Below are 21,779 nucleotides of genomic sequence, written 5' to 3'. Positions count from 1 at the left end.
GGGAAATGGGCTGCGGGCCATTAAATCCCTATAGTAATAAGATTAAGACGGGATTCTTTAGTCCTCCTCGCTAGTATCAATGGATGGAGTCGGGATGACGGGAGCACTCCCGTATAGTGCTAATTCACCGAATTAGTTAGGGCATCTGTGGATGGACTTGGTAAGCCTTCCATGTGAAGTGAGCCGTGATGAATAGGAATATTTTGGACCATCAATTCGAAACGAACTGCAGTTGAAACCCATCTTATGCAGGTATGTTTTGTCTAGGACAAAAAATGTGCATACTACTCCGTAGTGAGGTAGTAGTAGGACTGTAGGAGACTTCTCGTAGCGATGCATGCAGTCTCCAGGCGGAACGGAACGAACACCCCACATCATGATACGATGTAAGTATGGCTCTGTATGTATGTAGATACAAACAAATGTAAAAATACACGAACACCATCTACTAACTTGATACGACCTAGAGTATTGACCCAGACTCTGGACAGTTAGGGGCAGTTCCAACTCCCTGGTGGGCTGTGGGACAGATAGGATGCATGACTGGCTGTCAATTGTCCCCGTGCATATAACCTGTCATTATTATGCAGAGTAATGATCTATCATATATGAACTGACTATGAGAGTGTCTATAATGACTGGCAATATGAAGGACTCTGACCTTGCAGTGAAGACATGGGTGACAAGGTCAGGTGCCGCGACAGGTATTTCAACGGTGTATGTAACCCATTGTTGACAACGGAGAAGAAAAAAAACAAATTGTACAATTCCATTATGACGTTTTTCCACCGTTGATGTCCAACTTCCTTGTTGAAATCCCGCGCTTTAAGAGGATATACAAGGAAACGATCAATGAAACAAGGCCGTTGATATCATGCGATCGTCACGTTGATTCCATACAGCGAATCACAGCCGACGAAAATATTAAAGGGTTTTATATTGGGAAATAAACCCATTAGAAAAATACCACCAGGGTCTGTTTTGGTGAAACCGCATCCATACCGCGCTAAGCCTCAAACAAGCTGTTAGCTTCATTTTGTACCAAAATTCCCCTTTTTTCATTCCCACTTGGGCGCTCCGCTTTTGCGCCCTCTCAGGTTTTTCAATCGCTCGTTCCCTTTCGCCCTCTTTGCTCGCTCTTATCTGTTCTAAACCGTCTCATGAGGGATGGAGTCTCCAAGTAAACCTCTGGTAGGATCGAGAGACTTTTGATGGGATTGAAACATCGGTGTGGTTAGTTGGGGCAACTTCTCCGACTTATTTTTCCTTCCCTCCACTCGTTCCTTTTTCCCGCATTTATAGGATTGATTGTCGGGTAGCTTGACTGCTTTGAGATCCCATCATTCGTTTTGAACTACGACCACCCGAGCTCCATTCACTGCTCACTCAGCCTTTCATTTCTCCTTTCAATTGTTCGCCTCTTGTTCTCAACTACCTTTTACATATCGAATCGGTCCTTCAAGCGGTAAATTCGCTTCCAATCACGTTCCATTTGACCTCGTTATCGACAAATGTCCAGCGGGAACTGGGTTATCAATCGTGGCCATGGTCACAGAAAATGGAGACTTTCGGTATCCGCCGTCTCCAGGCGAACATAATCTCTCCAATCGTCGCAGAGTGCCCAATCCTCCTCGTCTCAACCCTCTAAGAATTAACCCCCCCTCTCCGCCATCTTCTCGACAGTTTACCGCCACCGCCCCACGTGCGCCTCCCCTCCCACGCTCTCCGAGAAGACCACCTGCCATCCCGGATGATCCTTTCCTGCGCTCACCTTCACCCCAACCCGGAATGGGAGGTGATTATATCTCTCACAGGCCGACATATCGCATGCCCGCCACTGCCAATCCAACGTTTGAACGCCTTCCCAGAGCTCCCTCCAGAGAAAGTGACTTTGACCGTCCGGCATATCGTCGCAAGACCCCTCCTCCTCAGCCAAGGTTAAGAACTTCTAAATCTACATCGAAGCTCCACAGCAAGCCCCGCAAGACCCTCCATTCCCTAGAACGCCAGTCCAACGAATCCCCGCAACAGGGGCTGGGCTTACCACGCTTTTATCATAATGGATCGACAGAGGCCAATGGGGAAGATGCTCTCCGCTCCAGTGTGAACTCTGCCATGACGTCGCGCTCTAGTGTTGGACAGGCGAGTGGAACCGAGCGAAGCAGTGTCCTGACGAAGAGTAGCTCGATCACCGACCTCTCTCCTGATACACCAGATGGATCGTATGAGAAGGAAGGTGGAATGAGCGTGGAAGATGCGATCTCTATGTATCTCGACGGGTTTAGTGACGTCACAGAAGAACCGGGGTCTCCTGACTGGCGTGGAGAGTGCAAAGCAAGACCGCTTAGCCCCCGTCCGCCAACAGAGTTGACCCTAGACGATGGAAATACTTCCGATGAACATTCGCCCGAGCTAGATGCTACCAAGGACCTGCCACCGGTACCACCGCTCCCAGCTCTAAACCCACCCGACCAGAATACATTGGATGAGCAGTTCTTAGGCCACACACAATTGAATGAAAAGCAATTTAGCGAGCCTCTAGACCAGACCACACCGAATCGGCCATCTGATAATAGTCCACTAGAGACAAAGATTTTCATTCCCGGCACCGTGCCGCCTCCGTTTCTGAAGCCTACCGAGAGCAGGGATCAGTATGGGTTTCGGAAGACCAGTCACCACGTCACATTGCAACAGTACGAGGCCTGGAGTCGCCCGTATGCAGCTTTTGCTAAGAGTCGGAGAATTAAATGGTCAGAATTGCTGAAAGAGCATGGTATGCCCACCACCGAACCGAGGACTTTTCCGCCCAAATCGAACAAGATCAAGCGTCTTGTCCGCAAAGGCATCCCTCCCGAGTACAGAGGGGCAGCTTGGTTCTTCTATGCCGGTGGCTACGAGCACTTGAATCGTAACCCTGGACTATATGATCAGCTTGTCAGCCAGGCTATGGAAAGCCCAAGCAACGATGACAAGGAGCATATCGAGCGAGACTTGCACCGAACTTTCCCCGATAATATCCACTTCAAGCCGGAATCTACTGACGGGCTCGGGAACTCAGGCGCTAGCTCTGGTAGCAGCAACCTGAAGCATGGCTCGGTCACTGTCGAAACGCAGATGATTCAATCGCTCCGGCGGGTGCTCTATGCATTCGCGTTGCACAACCCCCAAGTCGGTTACACGCAATCACTCAACTTCATTACAGGCCTGCTCCTTCTGTTCCTTCCGGAAGAGAAGGCATTTTGGATGCTGCATATCATTACTTCCGTTTACCTCCCCGGCACCCACGAGATAAGTCTCGAAGGTGCTAATATCGATCTATGGATCCTTATGGTCCTCTTGAAAGATTCTACCCCGCTAATCTACAACAAAATCACGGGTTCCGCTCCCGGGAAATCCAAGACGCCTCCGCTAACGGTCGACTCTCGGTTACCGGATATTACACTTGGCCTGACGAATTGGCTCATGTCGTTGTACATTGGAACCGTGCCCTTGGAGACGACCTTACGCATCTGGGATGTCTTTTTCTACGAAGGATCGAAGACATTCTTCCGAGCTTCGCTAGCCATTTTCAAGGCTTGTGAAAGGGACATCCTCGCCGTCTCCGACCCCATGGAGGTTTTTCAGGTAGTCCAAGCGGTCCCAAAAAGGCTGCTGGATGCCAACACTCTACTGGATGAGTGTTTCGTACGGCGCCATCGTGTTGGACAGGGCCGCATTGAGGAGCTACGAGCGTGTCGACGGACAGCTGTTCGGCAAGAGAAGCTGCGACGTTCGAAAGCTTTGAGCAAGGGATACCTCCAAGCCGCCACGGATGAATGGCCGACTACGCGATCGCGGACACCCGTTCCTGGAGTTGAGCGCAGCATTGCCGATGGATGGCGTCATATGAAAGATGCGTTCCGGTGAATGTCTGCGACGGTGGCTTGCAAAATTGCTGTTGCTTGTAACGAAATCGTTTTTATTGATACCCGAGAAAAACATGCTCTTGTTCCGATACTATTTTGGTACTCTACGTCGTTCTCTATTATGTTCTTTTGTCCCACCCCCCTCGCGCACCGTTGTCTACGGACCCTAAAAGTGCTTGCGAATTTCACCGACTCCTTTCATATTCTGTAATGTTTAGAACTGTAATTTCACTCACTGATTGACGCATTTTGACGGCCAGCTGCCGGGCGTTCGCTGTTAGATTTGGGATTGCGGAGTTTTATCTGTGGTCAAATCTCTGATTCTTGGGTCTGACATTGCCTGCGCATGGGAGAACCTGTGCTGGTAAAATTGGAATGGATCTCTGGATCATGAAATGGGCAGACAATGTTCGTGATGATCTTTCTATGTATGTATTGTACATATGTTGCATGAGCGCCTTTTTCTTTTCTTCTTTTCTCTTCAAGCATTTTCTGTGGCACTACTTTCAATAAGAATTTCTGATACCACTGTTGTTTTACTATTCATGTACATAGGTTAGAGCAATTATCAATTGAAGAAATTGACCAAATATATAGAGAGAACAAGAAAGGGAAAAAAAAAAAAAAAAAAAAAAAAAAAAAAAAAAAGAGGAGGGAAGAGATTTTGCAAAATATAGTTGGAGTGGTGGTACGCTATGGCAGACTATCAGACGCTAAGGAGTAGGGCTGAGGAAATGTGATCTCTTGGTTTTCTTGGAACTGCCTCAATGCAACCTCGTCATTGGCTCGGATCCGTGGGCGAGTATCATCATGACGCGAAGGAAAACCCTTGAAAGGATGTGGTTGGATCGTCCATTTCTTGGAGATGGAGCCATGAATTTTGAGTGACCGCATGCGGAAGGGATGCGAGATTGTTGCAGTCAATCTTCGCTGCCCCTTGCCGTGCCTTGTGTGTGCCTGCCCAGGTGACAAACCATCATTCTGTTTTCTCTTCTTTTATCTTCCCCCTCGTGTCTCTCACGACTTTTGTCCGTTCCCGGCAGCTGGTGATCTTTCAATGCAGCCATGAGCGGTCAAGCAGCCAGTTACTATAACGAAAACGAACGCTTTGGCGGAGGCCAGCCTCCACCTCCGCCGCCGCAGCAGCAACCATTCTACAATAACAACGGCAATAATGGCAACTATCAATACGCCGACCCCAATTATCAAAGGGGTCCGGAGCCCAAGCAGCCTCAAGAACCCCCGCCGACTTATAATCAGGCCGTCTATGGTTTTGACGATGCTTTCAAGATTGAGAAACCCAAGTTTAACGATATCTGGGCCGGTCTTCTGGTATGTCTTCAATTCTATTCCCGACCCCCTCGCTTGTATATCGCATAACTGTCAGTTGCTGCCCATCATGAGATAGACTAATCCATGATGCAGCTTATCGCGGTGTTCCTGGGATATGTTGCAGTATCGGGAATAGCGATCCACCGATATGCGAAATACAAAGGTTTCAATGGCGGCGGCATCTATGACTCGTCCAACACCTTCTCTCTTGACACTAATACGCTGGTGCTGTTTATATTTGTACTCTGCGTGGCACTGGCCTTCTCGTGGGCCTACTTCCTCGGAGCTCGCTATTTCCCCAAGTTTTTCATCTGGGCTACAGGGATTTTGAACATCGTATCCGCTTTGGCCACGGCGATTTATTATCTGGCGAAGAAGCAATATGGTGGAGGTATTGTGTTCCTCATCTTTGGCGTCTTTGCCATCATTTGCTTCATCAGTTGGATTCCGCGCATTCCATTCACGGCATTCATGTTGGAGACCTCCATCGATGTTTCCAGAAAGCACGGACACATGTTCCTCGTCAGTGCGATCGGAGGCATCGTCGCCGTGGCTTTTGGAGCTTGGTTCTCTGTGACCCTGGTCTCGATCTATGTCGCCTACGAGCCCAACAGCGGCGGGGTTAATCCGGCATGTCGTGACGGTGGGGGCTGCAGTACAGGCCGAGTGATAGGTCTGGTCGTCTACGTGACATTCGCCATGTATTGGTTCAGCGAATGGCTGAAGAACACCGTCCACACAACTATCGCTGGAGTCTACGGCACGTGGTACTTCTGGAGCAACTCGCCAAACGGCATGCCGAAGGGAGCCACTCGTGGCGCCTTCAAGCGCGCCACAACCTACTCGTTCGGCAGCATCAGTTTCGGCAGCTTGATCATCGCCCTCATCAATATGCTTCGGCAGGCGTGCTCAGTCGCACAACGCCACGAGGCGGCAGAAGGGAACTTACTGGGTAGCATCGCCTTCTGGATTCTTGGGTGCTTCATCTCCATGCTGGATTGGCTAGTCACCTTTTTCAACCGTTACGCCTTCTGCCACATTGCCCTGTACGGCAAGCCATACATTGAGTCTGCGAAAGATACATGGACCATGATGAAAGACCGGGGCGTTGACGCGCTCGTGAACGACTGTCTCATGGGACCCGTCTTAACCATGGGCTCGGTCTTTGTGTCATATATCTGTGCCTTGCTGTCGTATCTGTACCTTCAGTATACCCACCCCGCCTACAACAGCGGTGGGGAATTCACACCCGTGATTATGGCATTCTCTTTCGTGATCGGCCTGCAGGTCTGCCAGATCTTTATGACACCAGTGGGCAGTGGTATCGAGACAATCTTCGCAGCCATGGCGTGGGATCCGCAGGTGATGATCCAGAGCCACCCGGACCTATGGTATCGCCTGGTCAACCTTTACCCTAAGGTTCAAGAGGCGGTTCACGTATAATCAAGCTAGCTCACTCTAAGAACCCGGCAAGCTTGCTTTACGATCCCTTTCTCAACCGTGGATACTCGAATCAAGAAATATCATAAGACGAGACGAAGTTAATGGCATGAGGAACGACCGCGAACGTTATCTAGCCCTAATAAACATCCAACCAGGACTATATAAAGCACTAATTTAAACTACATGAAAACAATATAATAACAATCATCTCTTCATGAAATCCCTTCCCATCAATAACTACCACAGTGCATACTCTAGAGGACCAACCAAGCCCCGAGCAATCCAGAAAGCCCCATCATCGCAAGAACAGGCACCATCTTCTCCGGTGCGGCTCCCTGGAACGTCTGGAACTGATCCGGCCGGCCACTGGGTGTACCACTGGGCGCGCCGCTCCGAAGAGGATCAACCCCACTCGGCACAGCCACCTGGGTACTGAACAACGCCCGGGATGAGGTCTCACTGGATGCAGGACCGAACACCCTTCCACTGGAGAGAGTGGTAGGTGTGGCCTTTGCATTCGCGCTAGATGCGGGACCGAACACCCGAGTACTAGTTGCGGCCACGGGGGTAACCCTTACAGTCTCAGTGGAAGCAGGACGGAAGATGGCCTCGCTGGATGCAGCGACAGGTGTAGCTTCCAAGTTAGCACTGGATGCAGGACCGAACACCCGAACACTTGACACAACTGCAGGCGTAGCCTTCGCAGCCTCGCTAGATGCAGGACCAAAGACTCCCTTACCAGACTCAGCGACAGGCGTAGCCTTCACAGCCTCGCTAGACGCAGGACCAAAGGCACGCACACTCGACTCAGCCACAGGGGTAGCCTCAACAGTCTCAGTAGACGCAGGTCCGAAGACGCCCCGACTAGACTCAACGGCAGGTGTACCCTCCACATGGGCACTAGATGCCGGCCTGAGCACGCGGACACTAGACTCAGCCGCAGGAGTAGCCTTCGCAACCTCGCTAGATGCAGGACCATGGACTCTGACACTGGACACAACCGTGGCAAACACAGTCTCGGTGGAAGCGGGTCTGAAAACCTGACTAGTTTCAACCACAGGTGTAGCCTTCGCAACCTCACTCGAGGCAGGACCATGGACCCTGACACTAGACACAACCGTAGCAAACACAGTCTCGGTGGAAGCAGGACCAAAAACACCTTCACTAGACGCAGCGACAGGTACACCCTCGACATGGGCACTAGAAGCCGGCCCAAACACACGGACACTAGACTCAGCAGCCGGAGTAGCATAGACAGTCTCAGTAGACGCAGGCCTAAACACTCCCGCACCAGAACTAGATCCAACCACAGGTCCCCTCTCCACTCCAGCACTAGGCACAGCATCCGCGTTCACCCCAAACGCCAAAGAACTCGAACTACCACCCACATAAGCCTGGCTGCTAAGAGGGACATGTCCTGCCGACGCCGAGCCCGTCGGGCAGTTACAGGTGGTGCTTGTTTCGGTAACAAGTTCGGTGATCACTCTGGGTCCGTCTGTGGCTGTTGGGGCTGGTGTGGCCTGGCTGTCGTCGGTGTCGGGGTCGTCGACTCGCATCATGGGGTGGCTGGCTCGCATGGGGAGATTCATGTTGGTTCTTTGGGTTGGGAGGGGCATTATATTCTTTTTTGTTAACATCTTTTGTTAGCTTCGTTTTCTTTGGGTGGGATAGGAATAGTATCAACGAACCTTGTACTGCGGACTACTAGGCCCCTGACCCTGATCCTGACCGTGAGGAACAGCCGTTGCAAGATTGGCCGCAAGAGCGGCCATGAAAAGGTGTGGTGCTCTCATCTTCGTTTGCAATAGATCTCAGATCTCAAATATCTCCAAGTTAAAAGAAACCTTATATGATATTGCAACGAAATAAGGAACAAGAACAAAGTATAGATAATCCCTCAACCAGGATCTAAACCTATATCTATAGACAAGAAAGAAAGAAAGAAAGACCAAGACCAAAAAAGCCCGTAGAAATCATCAAATATATACCCAAACCCACATATTCACATTCACATTCACATTCATACTCCATTCAAAAGACAGAAAGCTATACGCACGTAACACCTAGCAACACGCTCACCAGAGTAACGAACCAAACTTCGACTCAGGGTCTACATCCCTTGCCAAGGGCAAAAGGATCTGATGTGCGGTTCGGTATGTGACCTGCCCGTCCTGCGTTTTGAGGTGGAAGTAGGGTTAGGGACTTGGTCTCCGGGTTACAGTGTGAAACGCGTGGGTGTGGACATGCCGATGATGTTGTTGGAATGTTGCGGGTTTTTTTATTTTTAGCGGCAGGGAAGGTTATTTGGGTGTTTGTTCTGTTTTTAGGGGTTTTTGGTCGGGTGGATTCGTTACTTTAGTATGGTGTTTTTGAGATTTGCTTAGTGCTTGTTTGAGTGTTTAGTGTTTACTTTACTATGTATGTGTAGATTAGGTAGAGGATGTTTCCTGAGTTGGTCTCGGTGTTAACCTGTTCGTGATATTGATATGGCTGAAGTGAAGGGTTCGATATCTAGCAGTTTTCGCATTCTTCCGGAAGTTAACGATTCAGAAACCATTTAGAAACTCCCATGTTGATATGAGAGCTGAGAAATTTCTAACGACGAGACTTGAACGCATGACGCGATTGGGCCAGACAGCGATGGAATGTCACGCAGCCTCGCCGAAGTATGTATGATCCTGCTTATCTCAAGACTAGGGAGCTTTTTCCGAGAAGCCGGAGGTTAATCATGATTCATTTGAACGAAGTGAAGGTATGTTGCAAAGCATTACAAAAAAAAAAGAGAACTATATAAGTGTAAACAATATAAGCAATACTCCAGGCAATCAATCGTAGGCATTCTCGTCGTCCCATCCCATCTGAATACCATCAGACATTTAGTCTAGATCGTTAATCGTTAAGCTTTCGCGCTAGTAGTACATCGAGTCAGATTGACCAGCAACCAGGCGATTATCTTTACCATCATGGTAAGTATGCGCACAAGCATATCCAGCCCCCAGAAGAGGATTCGTAAGCATCCCCGCGTCAAGCCCGGGAGCTTCTGTCCCTCCCGCGAGGAGCCGTAGCCGTAGCGTCCATATTTCTCTAGGTCGAATTCTTCGACCACGATTTTCTTGGTCTTGGGCTTTGTGGGTTTCTGTGGGCGCCAGAAATGGAACCATTTTCTCTGGGTGGAGTCGGCGGATTGCGAGTTTGCGAATTTGATCTTCGACAGAAGTTGGATGCCTTCTTTGGCGTCTTCCTGCTCGGCGAGGCTTTTTATGTTACTATTTAAAGACGAGTGCTTGGATAATGCTTCCTTGGTTGGGTCGTAGAGCTCCATGTCCGTTAGGACGGTGTTTGAGGCCTCGTCCGAGACTGCAACGGCCAGCATTGCAGTGACAAGGGAGTCTATTGCATATAACGAAGGGATCGTGGCGGTGATGGCAGCCGCCGAAATGGAGAGGGTCAGCGTGCCCAGGTCCAGAGACGCTAGGAGTTCATCAGAATCAGCCAAAGGGAGGGTGGACGTCCGAGGCGTGGCTGCCATGTTGGCACCTTCGACCGCGTTGGCCGACATAGGAGTAGTCACAAGAATAGTTGGAGGTTGTCTAGAATTGGATTCTTTCGATGGTGTCGAAACAGAGATGTGGAGGAGTCCGGAATACTTTGACCTCACTGGAGACAGTGGGATACCTGCCGCACCGACAAGGGCTGGAGGTGTGAGCTTGGTAAGCGATGGGTGATGCAGCTCATACAGGTGCTTGGCATTATTCCACGAGAGTCTGCAAGATTCTTGTGCTGCAGCCCGCTTTAGAGCTTTCCCCTCTGCTTCTGCAGCTTCTGACGGACCCAAATGATGCTTTCTAGCAAACGCTTCCGCTTCATCAATGGCCAGCATTGCAGCCAAACGGGAGAAGAGGATGGACACAAGTCCGTCATTTGAGGGTTCGCGGCGGCGGTCTTCTAGTTTTAGCATCATGATAGGAATACTACTATTTGGCTTTGATGGATTGGTCCTGGTGACAGATAGTTCGTTGGTTGAGTATGTCTGCATCTTGTAAAATGGCGCTTGGGGGTCACCGAACGTATATGTTTCAGCCTCCGTCCTAATTGGGTGATGGTCATTAGCACTAGTTTTCGGAAAGAGAAGATATATATTTACTTACCGAGCCACACGCAAATTGAAGGTTCCTGCGAGGTCTTGCGGACGCTGGCCATTGGCTGCTTCCCAGAGGCTCCTAAGCTCGGTAATAGACGAGTATTGTATCTCAATTTGGTCAAGAACACCTGCTGGGAAGTTCATTACACTTGCAGGGACGGTCTTGGGCCCAAGGGCACGGTCAATCTCTGGTGGTGGTGTGAAGGAGAGCTCCTTGGGCCTATGTTTCCGCGTATTGGCTGAGAGTTGGGGGTAATACTGTTGCTGGCTGAGAGACACGTCGGGATTATACTGAGGGAATATGGATCTCATAGGAATGACAGGCGAGCTGGAGGCCTCAGAAGTTCCCTGAGCTAGTTGGGTAGCTATGTGAATTTTGCCGCTCCCCGTCGGGGACACCTGGCTGACTTTATATGCCGGCGAACCCCATTGATTTGTGGTGCCGTTTTTTGGGCTCTTGCTGAAAAGCGACTCAGGCGTTCTCAGTTCCTGTACAGTCTCTGGTACGGATACAGGCGTTGACCGAGGGGTTTTCGTTTTCTTCGCGGGTTTAATGCTCTTCGCGTCATCGACGATTTGGAAAAGCAGCGCCTCTGTCCTGATATCTTTGCCGTTGAGATCATTCAGAGGGATTGAACCCATAGGATGTGTGCCCGCAGTTCTTTGATTCTCTAAGCGGAAGGGGTTCTTAGAAGCCTTGGTTGTTGAAGGCGATGGAAAGAGTTGAAATTGACTCATTGTGCAGATCCAAAGATGATCGTCAGAAGTGTATAGATTTGATTGTAAAAGAAAAGTGGAGAAAAATATACAGTTCTAGTCAATATGTACTCCGCAATGGCAACACTTCAATGTTCACCAGGATGCACAAGATTGATCACAACACCGGTAATCTCAGCACTCCAGTTTCAATGGAATACCAGAAAAGACTCGATAATGAAAGAGGGTCCAAACATTGAACCAAGAAGGTATAGAATGCCATCTTCCGTGGGATCCAGTGTGACATATACCCCTCCCCTCGTGGAAGTAGAACCCTGGCTGCAGCATAACGCCGAAAGCTAGCTAAACTCAGCGTCAAGGATCTGAACTATGAGAGGTTCCCACTAGTGTGAAAGATGGACATTGTTATGCATGACTGCCGAATTGCCATGGCCGGCGCTTAACCTTGACCTCTCGGGTCCGCTGATAGGTTGAATCATCAGCGCAAAGACCAGTGTGACATCAATCGCGGCGCTTCGAGGACTAAACCCTGGGACGTGATTTGCGACGATCTTGTCGCTCAAGAACCACAAACAGCTAGTGCTATGCTGCAGTTAGTGTGAAGAAATCGGAACAGGGGGATACGGTGTGAGCTGCCAAAAGCTGGTTGGCTCTTGGATTCAATGCTTTCTATGACTGGTAGTTTTTCCTGAAGTTTATCGCCTGGAAGAAACAAATAGGGGTTAATTGTTTCCGGTTAATTGTGATACAGTGGCTGTGTCGCATGGAGAGGAGGAGGAAAAGCGGTTAAGGTGGTGAACAGGGATGTGATGAAATGATCGAGGTAAACCTTCCACATGTTCGCTTGGCCGTTTTAGGATGAGATATGCGCCCACGCTATCATCTACCACGAGAATATCATATTGGTACTTTAGTCCAAGTGGAAGACCCCTGCGTGTCTGTCACCCTCGCGTTTACGCTCTAATTTGTCAAGGCATAGTCAATTACTATGGTCATTCTGAAACGGTCAACATAACGGAGTAGGGTCTATTCAGCCAGGAAACACTTAAGATCTAAAACCTCAAAGATGATCAGGTCCAACACAAGAAGTCACTGTGTTGTCTAATGGTCGTAGCCCAGAAGGTCATCGTCAATATCATACAAACACCCCAACCAAAAACACTAAGGATGCGAACAACAGGGGTACACAGAATAAAGTACACAGAATAATACTATTCCCGAGTGAGGACAGACCTAACCCCGTCCGCAAACAACAACTTAGCATAAACGAAGTGAAACTTCTCAAGATACCCCCGCACCGACGGGGTGTTCTTGGTCGGATTACAAATAAATTGCTGCAAACTGATCTCGGTCTGAGGTGACCGAGTGACCTGGACTCGGTGACATCCTGCGAATCTAGACTGATCCGAGCCAAATCCGTAGTCGACGTAGCTAGGCTCCAGCCCTGGAGCCTTCGAGATATGCTTGTCTATCAACTTGAAGGAGCCAAATAAGCGGCTGCCAAGTGGTAAGAGCTTGCTGCTTGGGATCTTCGTGTAGTCCCATATGGTCATTGCCGCCGGGTCATCTTCAGAATCTGATACAAATTTGAGTGACGAAAGTTATGTTGAAATCCGACTTATGATACAACAGAGCGCGTGCTTACTTGAAAACTTGACTGAGAGTAATTTCCATCCCCCAGCTCTGAGGATCACCCTTTCGCAAGCAAAGGCGTACCCGCCAAAAAATCCGGTAGTAAACAATGACAATACTTCCTCGTCGCTTAATTTTGCGATGTCTGTTTCTAAGAGCTTTTGCGTCACACAATCCGTGGTGCTTATAACATTGTGGCGTGGATTGACGAAGTTGAACGACGATGAGCGTAGAAAATCAGCGTTAACTGGATAGGTCCTGTGTGATTGACGGAGTGATTCAAAGAATGGGCCCCGAGACAGAGTGCGAAACCACTTGATCGACATGGCTAGCTGCGTGCTGCATTAACTAGATTTGCTGATACTTGAAGGAAATACAGAGGAATGTCAAGAGGTCTCACAGTTTCGGGCCGAAGGATTACCATGACTCAATCGTATAGCGCGAGCGCTAAATGCTTACACTACGTAACTTGGACTTTTATTTGAATCGAAAAGGACCTTCTTGTATGCTAGTTCCAAACAATAGCTGTCGCTACTAAGATACAGCATAAAGTAAAATCTTCCCCATGAGTGGTCAAACTCAGGGTGTAAATATCAAGAGTCTCATTTTCATAAAGCTCGTGGAATTCAGCCCATGCTATATACTTGCTGGATTCAAGTTTCACCATGTCAATTGAGCTTGAGAGTCCACAGTAGAGCCGAATGGCCGGTTTATCACCGTAGCGGAAGGATATAGCAGGCAGGAATGTGTGCAGTTTGACAATAAGGGTGGCTTTGCGAAAAAGATATTCCACCTTGAGAACCGTAGTCACCCAATGTCCTCCTCTCGGGAGAAAGTATAGCCTGTGCAGAAAAGGCACGATGGCGGGTCGGGGACATGTCAACCATGACCCAAGAAGGCATGGTACGAAGGGCAATGTATAACTTTTAAATAATAGCACCGCTGCTTTATAGAAAATGGAGTGGGGTATATGAAAATGGCTGTTTCTGTCGCATAGAAGTACAATGCATGTTCGAGGTCCGTATGCAAAAGATGTCTAAAGATAATATACAGTTAGTTGCCATTTGGACGATCATGCTCCATGGCTTCTTCATGGACTGAATATGTGAGCGCCTCAGCCATCGCAATGGCGCCATCCATGTTCCCTTTGTTGTACAAGAATAAGCCCTGCAGGGCGGCCGCGCTTGTAGCCTTCGGTTGATCGGGCTCCCGGCCGTTCTCGTCTTCTATTAATCCAAGCTCGTGTAGTCGGTCGAGGAATATCTTTCGGTACTTTCCATTTGTATCCAACTCACTATAAAATCGATCCCAGAGACATGCAACCTGGTAGCGAGTGACCTCGCCCAACCGAACTGTCATGTCCACCCGACCAGGCCGAACCAGAGCTGGGTCTAGCCGCTCCACGTGGTTCGTCGTGAGGAATATCACACGTTCTTCAGCACTTGCAACTCCGTCCATGGCATTCAGCAAACCGGAGAACGTAACGTTAGCACCGCGATATCCATCGGCATCAGACTGAACACGCCGATTGGAGAAGGCAGCATCTACGTCTTCCAGCAAAACAAGCGTCCGGTTAGGAACAATGGTGAGGAGATGATTCAACCGATCATCCGTCAATCCCCGTTCACTAAGGTTGAGAATGGCAATATCATAGTCTAGTTCACCTGCCAAAGCCTGGATAAATGAGCTTTTGCCTGTGCCTGGAGGCCCATAGAGCAGATAACCCCGTCGGTACGGTATTCCGCGATCATGGTACCATTTTCCGCTCGAAAGAAAGTCTTTGACATCGTCCACGATCCGCTCCTTGACACCCTCGTCAAGAATGACTGATTCCAAAGGACGCTTCCGTCGCGGTTGTCCAAACAGTTTCCATTCAGCACCCCAGCTGTTGTAGATTGATGTTTTGCCTTCATGTGATTTAGCCGCATATGCGTGAGCCTCTCTGAAGAGGTCCTCAAAAACATGGCGATGCGAATAGAGAGTTGTCAGGGTAATCGTTTCCCACGGGCGACCAGTCTGAAGGTCCAGTGACTTCGACTCGCGCATCCGATTTACGAAGATAAACGCATTCTTGTAACGCAGAACGTGTCTCCCTGGACCGGGTACTAGCGAAAAATGTGTATGTATGGCACCGTTTGAGTGTTCGACTTTCTGCGTTTGGATTGAGAGGTGGCGCATCCCGGGGGTCATCTTCTGGAGTAAGGTTTCCATATAGCCAGACCTGCTGGCTGCTGACTGAGCCGAATTGAGCTGCGAACGTTGGTATAGCGTCATCCAATGTAGAAACCAGGGATACGAATCGTCCTTTACGCTGATTTCCACATCCACGAGCATGCGCCTTCGCAGGAGTGCTGCGCCATGCCGAATGCCCTTCTGAGCGAAACTTAACCCAGCACCTAAGCCGGCGAGACCGAAGCCCTAATAGTTCCAAAAATCAATTAGACCAACCGATCTTTCGATATGTATCACAATGTGGCCCAAACCGCCTTACCGCTGTGAAGAAGGGATTGCTAGATAGCTGGGCGAAAAGCCCGCCATCTCCGGTGGGCTGCGCCGCCGCCTGGATAGCATCTTTCCTCTGCTGCAGGATTAAATCGCCAGGCGAAGGCAGCCCCGATGTACTTGGTGGTCCATTCGGGTCCATGCCAACCGAGGGAAAATTAATTACTAGAACTGGCAGTCAATCGAACACTTTCTTCGGGCAATCAAGTGATTGTTCCGAATGATATCGGAGGTCCGGAAGCATAACGGGCCGATTCTTCAATACCCCCATTAGGCAAAGTCTCGGCTTCAGAGCATACTGTAAAACGGAGATATCGGACTTAATGGAAACGTCGCTGTTAGTGCTGAGGCTTCGAGGTTTAATATGTTCAAAGGACCAGTAAAACTTGAGACAGTGGGCTACATTAGGCTAGGTAGATACCTAGCTGACAATCATTAGGTAGCTACAAAGGTACGTAGTCTCATGTCATGTTAGCGCAAATATTTGGGCTCGCAGATTCATTTGATCGCTTCAGAATACTACATTTCGTCGCAGATCGCCATCGGTTTCGCTAGCAGAGCTAAAATAAATACATTTATATTTGAGAAACGACACCCGAAATCCTAAACAACCGGCATGCGACACTTCTTTCGGCGAATCTTTGGATTCCGTCAACATTCTTCTCCTCACAACTCACCCCAGAGACGCAGCATGAGCTCCTCTACCGTGGCAGTTCTTTACGCCCTCACACTTTCAGTACCTTCAATTTCCACAGGTCCCGAGGATGCGAAAGAGAAGAAACACCATGTCTCAGGGGGATTCACGAATCCATGGGAGTAAGCATTACGGGATGATGCTCGCCGTAAAACTTGCGCAAGCTAAACAATCACACAGTTCATACAAGACCCCTGCTGTTCAGCGCTTTTTTCTGTGAGTACTACTGCAAACTGGTACCGGGGATCTATATCTAGCCTAACGTGGGCTCATTTTCTAAGGCGACAAATAAATGGTACAGCAAACCGTCCTGACACTACACCCCCAACCGTGCCTGTCCGAAAACCAGAGTTCCTGCCCAGTAGAGAAACTCCTAAGTTGCGTGCGACGTGGCTAGGTCATGCCTGTTACTATGTCGAGTACCCCAGCGGTCTGCGAGTACTGTTTGACCCCGTCTTCGAGGACCGTTGCTCACCGATTTCTTGGCTGGGCCCCAAGCGTTACACTGAAATGCCGTGTCAAATCAAGGATATACCCATTATCGACGCAGTGGTGATATCTCATAATCACTATGACCACTTGTCTTACCCAACTGTTAAAGAGATCTCTGCGCGACACCCAAATTGCCATTTCTTTGTTCCTCTGGGCAATGAGCAGTGGTTCAAAAGCTCTGGGATTGATAACGTGACTGAACTGGACTGGTGGGAGGAACGCGACATCGTTCTCTCGCCGTCTCAATCGACAGGAACACAAGTCAAGGAATCGGCTGGGAATGGCAGTTCTAGCCCAGGAGATATAAAAGGGCGAGTTGGATGCCTACCCTGCCAGCATACTAGCAACAGAGGCGTATTCGACCGCGCAAAGACATTGTGGGCTTCATGGTACATTGAATCCGGTGGACGCAAGGTCTACTTTGCTGGGTATGTATACAGACAGTTATTTGCGAGCATTAAACTTTCGCTGCTAACCTACGGTGCGATTGCAGAGATACCGGCTACAGAAGTGTGCCAGAGCTTCCCGATGGTGCTGATGACCACGCACCGGAATATGACTTTCCAGTATGCCCTGCTTTCAAGCAGACGGGCGAATTTCGTGGACCGTTCGACCTAGGATTGATACCGATTGGAGCCTATGGTCCTCGCTTCGTTTGGAGTCCTGTGCATGCTGATCCTCACGATGCAGTCCAGATATTTCAGGATACCAAGTGCAAGAAAGCCCTGGGCATGCACTGGGGCACTTGGGTGTTAACAGAGGAAGATGTCCTTGAGCCACCTAGAAAGTTGAGGGATGCATTGAGAAAACATGAAATTCCTGAGGATGGGGTTTTCGATATTTGTGACATTGGAGAAAGTCGAGAGTTTTGATCTGAGGGCTTTTGGTGTCTACTGAAACACTGGTGAATCTGGGTCTGAAACGGTATGGAAAATCGCGGAAACTACAAGTAATCTATATATAGCACTGTCCCATGTAAGCAACATTTAACTACAACTTCAATGGCAGAAATTACTTTTCTAAACCTTTCATTGAGCTGGTCGGCGCATACCGATAGAATGTAAGCGCTGGCCTAAAAGTTCTAATTATGGAATATAGTGAGTGAATTGGCGCGGCGCTACCGATAGAACCTGGTACACATCTTAAATATGAGGGACTAAATCGCAAAGTGAGCAGGTTTCATGCTTGAAAACACCACTTGATTTGTTTTTCTTACTATGGATGCCCTTCGCCAATAACCCCTGATGATGAGCGCATGATGTTGCATGATTGACAGCCTGCATAATAGGAAATTGCCCGACATATTGACAGGGCTAGGTTTAGTAAGTGATGCAAGCAATTAACATAACAATATGAGCAAGAAAGGAAGAAAAAAGAAAACATGGATACAGGAAGCCTAACGTTGCACATCTGTATCAGGTCATTAGCCTTGGGCAAACGCGTTGCGCTGCGCAACCCACAACAAACACAAACCAAACCCGGGCCTCAGCACCTCGAGAACTATACTCACATTCAATAATACTTGCCACTGAGCACTGGTGTCTCTAAGGCTGTATATTTGTTATTGAAGTAGTAAAATAAAACACATCGAGATGTCAGGCTATTTCAATCCGACAGCGCTCATTCCAGATCCCCCATCAGTTCATCATGAGAGAAGCTCATGGGAAATGAACCGATACAGGAGCCCAGAGGACGGTTACTTTACGGAGAGCGAAGAAGAGGTCCTTAACAACTTGGACGAAGTAGCCATGGCCGCTCTACCGCTCCATTTGCAAGAAAACATGCGCGAGTTACATCTTGAGCGCGTGCAAAGATTGAAAAGAGAGAAAAGTAATGATCCATTCTACAAGCCATCTTACCATGCGACATCACCGGTGATTTGGTACAAGGATTCGATAGCTACGATGGAAGCAAGCCAGGACACGGAGAGGAGTGGTCGCGGAGGTTTGCCAAGTTCGAGCTCGGAGCAAGTTGATTGGTATTTGTGGCAGCGCATACATGAGATGAATGGGAGAAGGCACATGGAGGGTGATACTATCGCGATGGCGGCTCCTTATTCCCACAGCTCGAGTGCGCGCTTCAATCTGGCCGGCAATCTGTTTTCGAAGCATTCGACATCAACTGAAGAGGATATGGAAACCGGATATACTGGCGGCAGACAATCTCGCAGCACATACATATCACAACCGACAGGCACAAAAGCCCGCGCATGTGTAATTCACACAGTCGAAGACACCGAGGCGCCTTATGAAGGACCAAATGCGCATGAGCGGTTTCGCCAGAGAGGCTCGTCAATGATCTCCGCTATGCGGGGCCGCGTACGAAAAAGTATCCAAAGAATGAGCAAGGTGTTCAAGAAACAGTCTAGTTTGCAAGATCATAATCGAGCATACGAAACCTTTGTTTCGAGTTGATACATGCATGGCAGAGCCATACTCATCAAAACTGTTACGGAGATAACGAAGACCAGAGTTATGACAGGAAATTGTTACGGGATGGCTGGACACATCCCCAGGGAGCAGTAATGTGGATGTCATGTAAGCAAGCAAGCAATTGCAATTATTTCAGGTCGTCTAGGCTATTGTACGAGTAGTACATACAATGAGAATGTTTGGATTTGATAGGAGTGGATTTAATCAGGAGAAAGGTAGACTAAGCCTGAAGGGGATTAGTGGGGGTGAGCTTCCAATCCGCAATCCCACTTCGAGGTTCGCTGGAAATTTGATGGTGAAGGCGGGCACAGCACTCCAGATCCCCCTAGCGAACACGCCCCTCATTTATCTTATTCTTCAGTTGTTTTTGAAGAACTCTTCCAGTAATTTTTAGGAATACCCACCCTCACCTTTTCCCTCCCCGCAGTACGTTAAGCCCACCGCCAAAATGCAGGCACCGGTGGTGGTAATGAGTATGTTGTCAACGGGATTCACCTTGGCTTTGACCCAATTTGGCTAACAATCATAGACACCAACTCTGGTGAGCGACAGGTCGGTCGCAAGGCTCAGCTTTCGAATATCACTGCCGCAAAGACGTACGTGACAATACTCTTTCTAGCCACTTCCGCTCTAACATAAAAATACTCGCAGTGTCGCGGACATCATTCGGTCATGTCTGGGACCTAAGGCCATGCTGAAGATGCTGCTCGATCCTATGGGCGGTATCGTCTTGACTAATGATGGACATGCTATTTTGAGAGAAATCGAGGTGTCGCACCCGGCGGCAAAGAGCATGATTGAGCTCAGTCGTACTCAGGATGAGGAGGTCGGTGATGGAACTACGACCGTTATTATTCTAGGTATCATCGCACGCTCTATAATGTACTACTATGCTGGCATACTAACGCTTGACAGCTGGTGAGATGCTCGCTCAGGCCCTCCCTCAGCTCGAACGTAACATTCACCCCGTCGTCATTATCTCTGCCTTCAAGCGTGCCTTAGCGGATGCCCTGGCCATCGTGGAAGAGGTCTCGATCCCTGTTGATATCGACGATGATAAAGCGATGTACACTCTCATCCAGTCGTCCATCGGGACGAAGTTTGTTTCCAGGTGGTCCGAGCTGATGTGCAGCCTGGCCCTGAAGGCTGTGCGAACCGTTTCCTTCGATGCCGGTGGTGGAAAGAGGGAGGTTGACATTAAGCGGTATGCTCGTATTGAGAAGATTCCTGGTGGTCAGATCGAAGACAGTGAGGTTATCGACGGTGTGATGGTGAACAAGGATATTACCCATCCTAAGATGCGGAGAAGAATTGAGAACCCTCGAGTCGTCTTGCTTGACTGCCCACTGGAATACAAGAAGGGTGAATCTCAGACCAACATCGAGATTACGAAGGAGGATGACTGGAACAGGATCCTGGAAATTGAGGAGGAACAGGTTAAGCGCATGTGCGATGCCATTTTGGCCGTCAAGCCTGATGTTGTCATCACGGAGAAGGGTGTTTCGGGTAAGAAGCTTCTGCTCCAGGTTGCGGCGTGATTCATTACTGACCAATCATCCAGACCTCGCACAGCACTTCTTGATGAAGGCCAATATCACAGCTCTCCGCCGAGTGAGGAAGACGGATAACAACCGTATCGCTCGTGCTACTGGCGCGACGATCGTGAACCGGGTCGATGACCTCCAGGAGTCTGACGTAGGAACGGCTTGCGGACTGTTCGAAATCGAGAAGATCGGCGATGAATATTTCACTTTCCTCAGGAAATGCCAGAACCCGAAGGCTTGCACCATCCTTCTACGTGGTCCCTCTAAGGATATTATCAACGAGGTTGAGCGCAACCTTCAGGATGCTATGGCCGTCGCCCGGAATGTCATCTTCCACCCACGACTGTCCCCTGGCGGTGGTGCTATCGAGATGGCAGTTTCTGTCAAGCTGGGCCAGTTGGCCAAGTCTATCGAGGGTGTTCAACAATGGCCTTACAAGGCCGTTGCTGATGCTATGGAGGTTATTCCCCGGACATTGGCTCAAAACGCAGGAGCCAGCCCTATTCGTGTTTTGACTCGCATGAGGGCCAAGCACGCCGAAGGCCACACCACATGGGGTCTTGATGGTGACTCGGGTGCCCTGGTGGATATGAAGGAATATGGCGTCTGGGAACCTGAAGCCGTGAAACTCCAGAGCATCAAGACTGCTGTCGAGGTAAGTAGTATAGGTTCTCGTCGTGTTGCTGATACGGTTGCTAACCTGGTTAGTCCGCATGCCTACTTCTCCGTGTTGATGATATCTGCAGCGGCAAATCTGCACAGCAGGTGGGTGCCAACCTCGGTGGTGGCGATGAATAAGAGTAGTAACTGGTTTAAAAATGCGTACATAATGCTGCACGATTACCTCTTGATATTGTACGAATATCCTAGACTAAAAATTACACGGGTATCTTTATATCGTACACGTCAAAGTGACAGTGATCTGGTAATATCCTGACTACAGTT

The 21,779-nt window shown here is 49.1% G+C and overlaps 9 protein-coding genes across 9 annotated transcripts; 5 read left to right on the top strand and 4 right to left on the bottom strand.

Moving 5' to 3' along the window:
• Positions 1-646: 646 nt before the first annotated feature.
• Positions 647-3,906, top strand: F9C07_2067503 (Ypt/Rab GTPase activating protein; the record flags this gene model as incomplete). Its single annotated transcript, XM_041285886.2, has 2 exons — positions 647-692; positions 1,520-3,906. The coding sequence occupies 2 exons, from the start codon at positions 647-649 to the stop codon at positions 3,904-3,906; spliced, it is 2,433 nt and encodes an 810-aa protein (XP_041146236.2).
• Positions 3,907-4,518: 612 nt separating this feature from the next.
• On the top strand, positions 4,519-7,349 carry F9C07_2157441 (choline transporter-like protein). Its single transcript, XM_041291972.2, has 2 exons — positions 4,519-5,237; positions 5,331-7,349. Exons 1-2 carry the CDS (start codon positions 4,971-4,973, stop codon positions 6,678-6,680), a joined length of 1,617 nt encoding a protein of 538 aa, XP_041146235.1. The 5' UTR covers positions 4,519-4,970; the 3' UTR covers positions 6,681-7,349.
• On the bottom strand, positions 6,935-8,473 carry F9C07_2202851 (uncharacterized protein; the record flags this gene model as incomplete). The annotated part of the gene is made up of 2 exons (XM_041285882.2): positions 6,935-8,317; positions 8,369-8,473. 2 exons carry the CDS (start codon positions 8,471-8,473, stop codon positions 6,935-6,937), a joined length of 1,488 nt encoding a protein of 495 aa, XP_041146234.2.
• Positions 8,474-8,946: 473 nt separating this feature from the next.
• On the bottom strand, positions 8,947-12,349 carry F9C07_1534597 (uncharacterized protein). The gene is made up of 2 exons (XM_071508191.1): positions 10,829-12,349; positions 8,947-10,768 (listed from the first exon to the last, which is right to left on the bottom strand). Exons 1-2 carry the CDS (start codon positions 11,557-11,559, stop codon positions 9,577-9,579), a joined length of 1,923 nt encoding a protein of 640 aa, XP_071366444.1. The 5' UTR covers positions 11,560-12,349; the 3' UTR covers positions 8,947-9,576.
• A 400-nt stretch (positions 12,350-12,749) lies between these two features.
• F9C07_3965 (uncharacterized protein) lies at positions 12,750-13,496 on the bottom strand (the record flags this gene model as incomplete). The annotated part of the gene is made up of 2 exons (XM_041285881.1): positions 12,750-13,114; positions 13,184-13,496. 2 exons carry the CDS (start codon positions 13,494-13,496, stop codon positions 12,750-12,752), a joined length of 678 nt encoding a protein of 225 aa, XP_041146232.1.
• A 727-nt stretch (positions 13,497-14,223) lies between these two features.
• On the bottom strand, positions 14,224-15,814 carry F9C07_3964 (putative mitochondrial chaperone BCS1; the record flags this gene model as incomplete). The annotated part of the gene is made up of 2 exons (XM_041285879.1): positions 14,224-15,588; positions 15,662-15,814. The coding sequence occupies 2 exons, from the start codon at positions 15,812-15,814 to the stop codon at positions 14,224-14,226; spliced, it is 1,518 nt and encodes a 505-aa protein (XP_041146231.1).
• A 67-nt stretch (positions 15,815-15,881) lies between these two features.
• F9C07_2283488 (putative Zn-dependent hydrolase) lies at positions 15,882-17,881 on the top strand. The gene is made up of 5 exons (XM_041291971.2): positions 15,882-16,123; positions 16,188-16,488; positions 16,547-16,582; positions 16,648-17,286; positions 17,352-17,881. The coding sequence occupies exons 2-5, from the start codon at positions 16,289-16,291 to the stop codon at positions 17,728-17,730; spliced, it is 1,254 nt and encodes a 417-aa protein (XP_041146230.1). The 5' UTR covers positions 15,882-16,123; positions 16,188-16,288; the 3' UTR covers positions 17,731-17,881.
• F9C07_2283487 (uncharacterized protein) lies at positions 17,869-19,572 on the top strand. Its single transcript, XM_041285880.2, has 2 exons — positions 17,869-18,180; positions 18,278-19,572. Exon 2 carries the CDS (start codon positions 18,451-18,453, stop codon positions 19,270-19,272), a length of 822 nt encoding a protein of 273 aa, XP_041146229.1. The 5' UTR covers positions 17,869-18,180; positions 18,278-18,450; the 3' UTR covers positions 19,273-19,572.
• Positions 19,573-21,721, top strand: F9C07_2283486 (chaperonin complex component, TCP-1 gamma subunit). Its single transcript, XM_041291970.2, has 6 exons — positions 19,573-19,763; positions 19,820-19,886; positions 19,942-20,150; positions 20,206-20,796; positions 20,852-21,489; positions 21,543-21,721. Exons 1-6 carry the CDS (start codon positions 19,739-19,741, stop codon positions 21,630-21,632), a joined length of 1,620 nt encoding a protein of 539 aa, XP_041146228.1. The 5' UTR covers positions 19,573-19,738; the 3' UTR covers positions 21,633-21,721.
• Positions 21,722-21,779: the final 58 nt, after the last annotated feature.

This window comes from Aspergillus flavus, chromosome 4 (assembly GCF_009017415.1).
Source record: "Aspergillus flavus chromosome 4, complete sequence".
NCBI classification, from domain to species: domain Eukaryota; kingdom Fungi; phylum Ascomycota; class Eurotiomycetes; order Eurotiales; family Aspergillaceae; genus Aspergillus; species Aspergillus flavus.
This window is presented reverse-complemented; position numbering and strand designations above follow the sequence as displayed.